This window comes from Bidens hawaiensis, unplaced genomic scaffold, assembly GCF_021521415.1.
Source record: "Bidens hawaiensis isolate Kalapana, Puna unplaced genomic scaffold, B.hawaiensis_p1.1 tig00024637_1, whole genome shotgun sequence".
NCBI classification, from domain to species: Eukaryota; Viridiplantae; Streptophyta; class Magnoliopsida; order Asterales; family Asteraceae; genus Bidens; species Bidens hawaiensis.
The window spans coordinates 33,845-43,327 of NW_027493896.1; the positions used below are offsets into that span (position 1 = coordinate 33,845).

General features: G+C 35.2%; 1 protein-coding gene and 1 pseudogene across 1 annotated transcript; one reads left to right on the forward strand and one right to left on the reverse strand.

Annotated features, from left to right (window-relative positions):
• Positions 1–1,487: 1,487 nt before the first annotated feature.
• LOC143569671 (F-box/kelch-repeat protein At1g80440 pseudogene) lies at positions 1,488–2,778 on the forward strand (annotated as a pseudogene).
• Positions 2,779–2,880: 102 nt separating this feature from the next.
• Positions 2,881–5,704, reverse strand: LOC143569688 (uncharacterized). Its single transcript, XM_077055542.1, has 4 exons — positions 4,634–5,704; positions 3,840–4,528; positions 3,310–3,366; positions 2,881–3,213 (listed from the first exon to the last, which is right to left on the reverse strand). The coding sequence occupies exons 1-4, from the start codon at positions 5,583–5,585 to the stop codon at positions 2,968–2,970; spliced, it is 1,944 nt and encodes a 647-aa protein (XP_076911657.1). The 5' UTR covers positions 5,586–5,704; the 3' UTR covers positions 2,881–2,967.
• Positions 5,705–9,483: the final 3,779 nt, after the last annotated feature.

The window sequence follows — 9,483 nt, forward strand, 5'->3', positions numbered from 1 at the left end:
TCTTTAGTGGTGTTGGTTCATACAATGATACCAATGTTCCATATTAGTCACGAACTTTGAAGACATCATAGATGGAGTTCATCTTTGTTTTCGTTTCTTGTTAACGGAGCGAATAGAAAAAGCAAGAGTATTGGCATCGTACTAGACAAATACGACTGAACAACATCTATACCGGTGTTAGTTTTTCACATTTACGGTTTTGATATTATTTGATATTTTTAAGAGTGCCCGGTATTAACTTGTAATGAACCGACAAAATCGGTATGATACTCGGTTTATATTTTCACTCGTCTTCTTTTTCGATATTTTTCGGTATAGCACACACTAATCTCATCATCCGTACTTAGCATGAGACATGATCTAGTGATGTCTACCCGTTAAAGATCCATCAAGATCCTGCAATACAATTGTTTAATTCTTTTGCAGCTTTTTAGATTTAACACTTTTTATATTAACGTGTATATATAAATTGTTTGTACTAAAAACACATGTTAAAATAATAATAATTTACATTAGTGCTCTTTAATATTTTTTATTACACTAATTGTGTCTACCGTTTAAAGATTCCATCAACACCCAGCCATAGAATTCTTTCACAACTTTTTTGGATTTAAAACCTTCTTTTATATGAATAGGTTATTGCAAGGGCGAAGTTTCCTTAGGGCCGGGTGGCCCGCCCTGTTTTTTTGCGTATTAGTGTAAATCGACCATTTTTCCGTTCGAAAATTTGTATACGTGGTGTAAATTTACCCGTTTTATACCGAAAATTTGATGCCGCCCCCCTAGTTTATGACTTTTATAATACCCGTTTTATACGAACTCGCCCAAGCTTCGCCAGGGTTATTATACAATTTTTTAGCTTATAAAATTGTAAAATATATGATCCTAAAGTTTAAACCTTATATGTAGCTAATTATGCACATAGTTATGTTAAGCATATAAATTGAATATAACTCAATGTTAAAGTAATCACTCTACACAATGGTGAATACGTATAACACAATGGAAACAACATATTACACAATGACACAATGAACAACAAAAAAACACAATTAAGAAAACCCATTAATTTTTTTAATTTTTATATAACAATATGATACTCATATTAAAGATAAAAAAACGCTTATTATTATGGTGATTTTTTTAAAAAAAAAATAATGTCGTATGAAAAAGTTATGGACATTTTAAAATGAATGGGGAATTGACATGTGTCTTGCATGTGGAGAGAGAAAGTCAACAAAGATGTGTTATTACCTTCATGCCCTTTTCATCAATTTTTATTTATTAAATTAATCTCAGCCATTTAAATCTAAGATCAATGGACTGGATTCCTTCTCACCCTTCTCATTTTTGTTGTCCTTTGTATTTTAACTTTACCCTGTTAACCCTCACCGTCATAAATATATGTTACATACATGCTACATAATAATTTATATAAGTTGTTTATTTATTTGTTTGTATTTGGATATATATTACTAAACAACATAAAATAAGTCTTCTCACACAAAAATACAAAATATAAAAAAATATTATCTTTTCAAAATTTTGTATTATCCATTTATTTTATATCTTTTGCTTCCCTATATAACCTCAATGCCTCATTGTCACCTCTCATCAATTCTCTCAACTCTCAACTTATAATAATATCTTCACTTCAACAATTGTTACAAAATCTTTGTCTATGGAACTTATACCTGGTCTTCCACATGATGTCGGACTAGAATGTTTAATCCGGGTCCCACACAACCACTTCTCTCCAGCCACCTCCGTCTGCCGGAGTTGGAAGTCCGAAATCGAAAACCCGATGTTCCGAAAACACCGAAAGTCCGCGGGACTCACCCGACGCATCGTCGTAATGGTGCAGTCCCAAGTCGATCATTTCCGCGAGCACGGCTTGCGGAAATATTTTGCAGCTCCAGTTTACCAGCTTACGACTTACGAGCCAGAAACTGGAAACTGGAGCCGCCTACCGCCCATACCCGGGTTACCCGACGGGGGGTTGCCGTTTTTTTGTCAGATAGCCCCTGTCGGGTTTAACCTCGTGGTTATGGGCGGGTTAAACCCGGAGAATTGGGAGGCGTCTAATTTTGTATTTGTGTATAATTTTGTGTCCGCCACGTGGCGGCGTGGGCCCGATATGCCAGGGTGTACAAGATCTTTTTTTGGGTGCGCGTCGGATAATGATAGGCGGGTGTTTATTGCGGGTGGGCATGATAATGAGAAGAATGCGCTTCGGTCTGCGATGATGTATGACGTGGCGAAAGATTATTGGGTGGTACTACCTGACATGGCAGATGAGAGAGACGAGTGTAAAGGCGCGTTCCACCGTGGCAAGTATTATGTGATTGGTGGGTACAATACTTTAATGCAAGGGCAGTTTGGTAAAAGTGCAGAGGCGTTTAATTTGTCCACGTGGCAGTGGGATACCGTTAAAGATGACTTCTTGGGAGGTGACCTGTGTCCAAGGACGTGTGTAGACGGTGGTAACGATGTGATGTATATGTATCAAGATGGTGCGGTTGTCGCACTTGATCATTCGTTTAAAACGAGGATACCAAACGATATGGATAGTGTACCTTGTATTATCGAATCGGGAGGAAAGTTGTTAGCCGCGGGATCTGTCGGATCTGGTGGGACCCACGGGGTGTACGTGTTAGATGTGGAGAGCGCCACGTGGGTTAAGGCGGACGTACCGGAGGAGTATTCGGGCCATGTTCAGTCTGGTTGCTGTTTGGAAGTATGAATATGAATGTATTTGTATATAAACAATGAAATAGTGTTTTGTTGGAATATAACTTATGATTAGTTGATTTATGATTTAGTTACAACATATAACTAAAAGTTTAAAATAACATAACTATATGTTCTAAACACAAAATATAAATAAAAGACTTATAAATTATAATTGGTTTATAAATTACAAATATAACAAAAAGTTTACAAAAATCATGAAAAACAGTAACAAATTTAACCAACTTTCATGGTGTTATAAAGAACCTGCCATAAGATCTTGTACATGTGTTGTTTCAAGTACATTTTCTTAACTCTTTCTCTGCCTTCGAGTCCCAAACGTTGTCGTTCCGAAGGGTATTTAAGTAAATACTGAAGGTGTTTGGAAAGAACAGTTGTTCCGGGGTGTCCAACGATATGCACAAGACCACTCACATTGTGCTCAACGATCTCTTTCGTACCTCCCGCATCTGTTCCAAGCACCTGACCAACAACACGTAAAGGGTATAATGGGAATTTAAAAAACATCGAATCAGATTTAATTTATATTTGATTAGAAAGTTAAGGGATTTATCGTACCGGGATACCAAATGCCATTGCTTCAATTGTTACTCTTCCAAATGTTTCTCCAATCCCCTGTACACATCTAGTCGGTCAAAAATTTCTTTTTCTAAACAGTGTATCTGTTTATTGCGAAACAGACGCGTGTGTTAAATTCAAAATTACAAGCTTACCCTTGGAGTGAAATAAGTTGTTAATAATAAACTGATTATTGGACATAAGAAGCTGGCCAAAACGGAGCGGGCTGGTTGACCCGAAACACTTTTATGTCAATTCTTAAAACTTTTGTGTACATATTAATGTGTTATTATGATTAGTTATAAATATAAATATATATGTAAACTATAAACACATTTGACACGGTCCCTTTTTAGCCAGATTTCTTAATTTGACTCGCTTAAGATATTAAAACACAACCCAAATTCATCAATTCAGAAATGTAAAATTTGATCTTTTTTCAATAACAAACTAATGATATGATAAACACAAATAATAATATCTAAGCAAGCATAATTTGTACTAAGGTAGAGTTAAAAGAAATATAATACCTGGGAATTTATAACATAAACATCTGCTGCAGAATAAAGTGAAGCAACACGGGTTGTAGCGGGAGTCCACATCACTGTATTATTCAAGCCCGAATGATTTGAAACGAAACCAAGAAGTGATTTGACATAAATAACCTTATTACTCTTGGACCCAACTGACCCGATTAGAAGCTTCATATCTTTCACATTCTTTTTTGCACTTCCCCTCAACATTTTCTTTAAACTTTTACGACCCTCAACCATGCCACCTGGCATTTTATTAGTCACCGCATGTACCGATTCAAGAAGCAATAGATGACCCTTTCCAGGGTTTATACTGCTTAGTGATATTACAAGCATATCACTATCTTTTAATCCCATTTCTTCTCTGACTGATTTTCTTAATAAAAGCCTTTTTTCCATCATTTTTTCGGTTGTGAATGCAGGGGTATTTAGGGAACATGAAATTCCAGCTACAAAAGCTAATTCATCATTCACGGAAAGAGGAACTATCGCGGGTGCTGATTTAAATTTAATATTTTCCTCTGCACACCAATCTAACCATTGTTTAGATTGTGATTCGGATAGGAATACTAACGTTTTTACACGATTCAGAACGAGCTTCGATCGATCAAAATATTCCCGCCTGTTTTCCATTATCCACCAAACAAGTTGTCGTGTTCCCGCCACTGAATGATCAAGATATTGTTCTGTAATCATTTTAACAAATTTAACAAATCAGCATCAAACTTATTTTCATTTTGAATAAATTTGAAAACTTATTATACGAAAGCAACATGAAAACAAGATCTCACCAATCCATGATGCACAAACAGCTGAACCGGCTATAACAACATCAGCTTTCATGGCAGCTTTGAAACTGAGTTTATCTTTATCTTCAAGAACTTTAATCTTCTTTCTAGAAAGTTCTGGAAGCAGACCACCCCTTCTGCTAAGAGCAACTACCGAAACCGTGGTGCCACAACTCAAAAGCTCAAAAGCTAACTCCATCATCGAAAGTGGGGCTCCGGTCATCGAAAGCTCATGAAATATCAACACAAATTTTCTTGACCAAACAAGCCGAGCAAATTGACTTTTTCTATCACACGTTCCTGATCTCTTCATAGGACTCCATTCCAAAACGCGGTCTTCAATTGACCCAAACGGGCCCACTAACATCCCATAAGTCGAATTCGTTTGTGGGATTTCTTCTTCTTGAACTCCAACTTCATTACTTTTTTCAGTTTCCGAAACCTTCTTCTTAGTGCCACGTTTTGACCTTCGTCTTGATCTTTTGCTCGTTTTTTTCACTGATAATATTCTCTGTGACACACCACGAGTGCCATTACCTTTCATGACAATATCCATCTTCTTCACATCAGACTGATTGACACTGATCTTAACCTCATCCGTCAATGCATCATTACTCACACTCAACTCATCACTTTCATTACTATTATCTATTGATTCTATTTCATCACTTCCTCCAAATATACCATCCTTGTTATCACCATGGGCCCACCTTGACTGGATATAGAATCCAGCATAAGCCCAAAGAGTAATCAAAAGCAACCAAAGTACTATCCTGTTGCTTCTGAAACAATTAGTATTGAATCCATTGATTCTGCCATCTCTTCTAGGGGTTCGACTCGAGTTTAACCTTCTAAATGAAGGAGAGCCTCTAGGTGTTGTTGACTTACCAGATAATATGGATTTCAAAACCGGACGTGATGATTGTCTCCCTGTGTTTCTACTGTATTCATCCATATTAGGTATTCCCTTTCAATTAATTTCAAGCAACAGGAGATCATAGCACACCATTCCTTGGATTATAAGAACGGATATCCAACGCCAATGATAACTTAATATTAGAAATTGAGCATAATTCAAGAGCTTCCAGAAATCATTCTTACACAGATCCGAAAGTTGCATCCTGCACAATGAAATACACATTAATTTGCTTGCAGATTCAGATGTTTTGAAAATACAACTTATAAACAATGTCGTAGAAGTCGCATCGACTGGAGACTTGCGAGTACTCGGCCAAGGCGGGGACGAGTACTCGGACATCGTAAATTATAAAGAAATTATATATGTCAAATATCATAGGTTTACTAATATATAGAACAAAATGCCTGGATATCAATATATATCTAACGAATACATGTTCAAATACCAGTGTTGTGGAACTTGCTAGGCACGCTAGTCAAACGGCGTGGTACCGACTAGCGATTAATCGGATTAGATTATTATATGTTATTTTTCAAAAATATATATATATTTACGAAACTTGTCAAAATTTTAAACTTTAAAATCGGATTGGATTAATAAATAAAAATTTTCAAATACTTCAAAGATTTTGACCGAAATTTGACCAACTTTGAATGATTTAGGCCAATTTGGACCGTCTTTGACCGACTACCAATTAGTTAGTCCGATTAGATGCAACTGAATCGCTTTTTACAGCGACTAATCGCGATTTTTACAACATTGACAAATACAAAAGTGTTTCAAAAATTGATATTCATTCTTTAATAATATTATCGACATAGTAATCATTTAATTCTGGTCTTCCAAGGTGAAAAACAACAAAAATCCAACTTAACCGTGTTGTCGGAGTCGAATAAAATCGCCTCTGGCACCCTATCGAATACTGGCTGCCTAGACCGACCGATTTTCACAAAGCTGCTTATAAATCAATAGCTGCAGCATCTCATCTCATCTCAAACGTGAAATAGTTTGAAAATAAATTAACAGTGAAACAAGTAGCAAGCAAATTAAATGGAATTTGAATAACGAAAACAAATCCACATGATATATTATTCTAACTTCTAACAAACTTATTCAATGGAGTAAAGAAGAGAAAGTTAAATTAGATCCTCACAGCTAGTTCCACATCAATACTGCAGCGGATCAATCGATGGATGAATACAATGTCAGTTCAATCGCCTGGCCTGGCCTGGCTGCTGAATTTGAGAAGCATACAAAAGTGAAAACAGCTATAACTATAAGCTATAAGTAAGTGTGTGTGTGTGTGTCTGTTATGGCACTCGTGTGAGAGTGAGTGAGCAGACAGATCAGAGAAGAAGTCTCGCACGTGCCAGGCACGCGTGTTGACTCACGGAAAGAAGAAGAAGAAGAAGATGATGAAAAAACTTGAAGCAATAATTTATTTACATTCAAATTAGTATGTTTTGGTTAAGGGTGAACACGGTTAGTTTCGGTTCGGTTATCTGTTTAAACTGTAACATGACAACATAACATTACACTTTGGTTATTGGGAAATCATGGTTCGGTTCTGTATGATGATTAGATTATTTTGTGTTTGCGGTATACTGGTATAGCGTACTGGGTTTTCTGGTCGTTTCATGGGAAATAGTTTGTTCAATTTCGCCCACTTATCTATTCGTGTGGTTTTGAACTCTTTTTTCTATAACCTGAAACAATCTTAAACGAGACTAAGCTCGGCTCGAGCATATTTTGCACATTAAGTGAGCCAAAGCTCCGCTCGAGTTTGGCTATGTTGTGTGAAATTAATACATAGAAGTCCAAAAGAGGTTAAACTTGAAAAAAAAATATATACAAGGCTTGTTAAGTCTCGACGAGCCTAAACGAGCTTCGAATACAAGCCTCAAGCTTGGGCTCGTTTTGAGCTTTTTATCGATCCAAGCTCGAGTAGCTTGACTCATTTACACCCCGCTACATGTATTTCTTCATGTGTTTCAAAAGTGTCTTTATGTGAGGTTAGTCAATTTTACATTTGTAGTCAAATTCTCTTAGGTTCGTGATTCGGAGTCGTCTAATTTGTTTTGAGCGTCGTGCATTTCCTTTATAGTTTTCTGTCTAGATTCTTGCTTGTCGGGATTTCATTTAAATAATAGTATAACAGTTGAAAGAAAAGAACAACCCAACAATCTATTATGTAAAACTATTGATAGTTTGTTTTCATATTAAAGATGTTTAAATCAAAATCAAGAAAGTGAAAGTTGAGAGACACGTGTGATGCCAACATAAAATCTCGAAAGTGGTACCTTAGTTTTAACTAAGTATATCTCTGTGTTGTAAATTTATAATGTGAATAGTAAACTAAAGTCAAATATGTTATTAATGCAGTGTTTATTTTATTTACCACTACTTCTTTGATTAATATTATTAAGATAGTTACATCTTCATCATTAGTATTTTATCATTACGAAATATAATGTATTTTATGGATGCTAAGGTCGTTCAAAAAAACTATACTTGCTGAGTTTGTTCAAAAAATAATAATTATATGGACGTTAAAATATGGTCATCCTTGTGGTCAGTGTGAAATAGGCACGACACCCTGCTACATACGCGTCCAAGGGTGCGCACTATGCGAAACAAAGTGACAAATGGGACGCGAAAGGAGCATGGGGGCGTGAAGCGTGGCAATGTGGCACCATGTTGATCTAGTTACTTGTCTAATTTAACCAAAATACGCATTGTCTAGACCATTATTAATTAAATAACATTGTTTTCAATTCATAAAAGTGCACCAAGGCATCTTCCTTCAAGGTTACACTTGTCTAAGCTTGTGACAATCATTCCTAACTCCGCTATTGGATATTTGGTCATCGTTTACTAGCCTCTAGGCTTATCGATACATTGAACATCTTAAAAGGTAAAATAAATCGTCTACGACAAGTTGTTAAGCCTGTAAAATAAAACAATTGACACAACAATGTGTAAGTGCATATTAACCCAACTATGTAAGTAGAATATTCAAGTGAAGCCCATTTCGAAATAATCACTTGGTAGGGAAAGGTCACCCCATAGCATTCTCCGTTTAAATACACACATGATACCATAATTAGCGGTGTTTAGGCTTGATACACTAGGTTGGAGTAAACCCAATGTTCATACTCGTAGTTCCCCAAACGAAACTAGTAGACATCGTCCCTCATCAAGTAGTAATTTTCATGTATTTATTGTCTAACATCACAAGTCTTTCGATGTTTAAAAAACATTTATTAATTACATAATATGATTATAAGAATACAATTTTATGGGTATGAGTTACCTCCAAATGTTATATGCGATCTCATAACAATTCCATTTTACATTTCTCTTATGAAAAAAAATAAAGAAAACATTAATGGTTGATGTTAGCCAACAAGTCAACAATCCAACCTCTTAATTTAATTATTATATCTATAATTATAAATTTTCCATTGAATATCTTTATATATTTGTCCTTACATTAATGTGGTAATAGTACTTAATTACTTTTGATTGTGTTAAATACAATAAAACCAAGTTAATTAGAATAATAGTTAAAATAATAATTAAAAAAAATTCATAATTTTTTCTTTGAAAGATCAACAAAATGTCAATTAATAATAAAAGGCATATTACAACAGCTACCATCAACTACTTTTATAGATTCTTCTTATTTTTTCAAGAACTTATTTTTAAGAAAAATATTTCTAATTTATTGCAACAAGTATTATATATTTTTTAAATGACTGTAGATGAGGATTTTTCCATTGATACCTCTCGTCATTGATCTTCGGTAATATCAACAAGACAACTAGTGTTCCAAAGGTGCTGATTATGCCGATAATCTGTCAGTAAATTGACCTACGATGATCCGTCCATCAACGAAATTTTTACTCGTATAAAGTTTTCCAATAAAATCTAG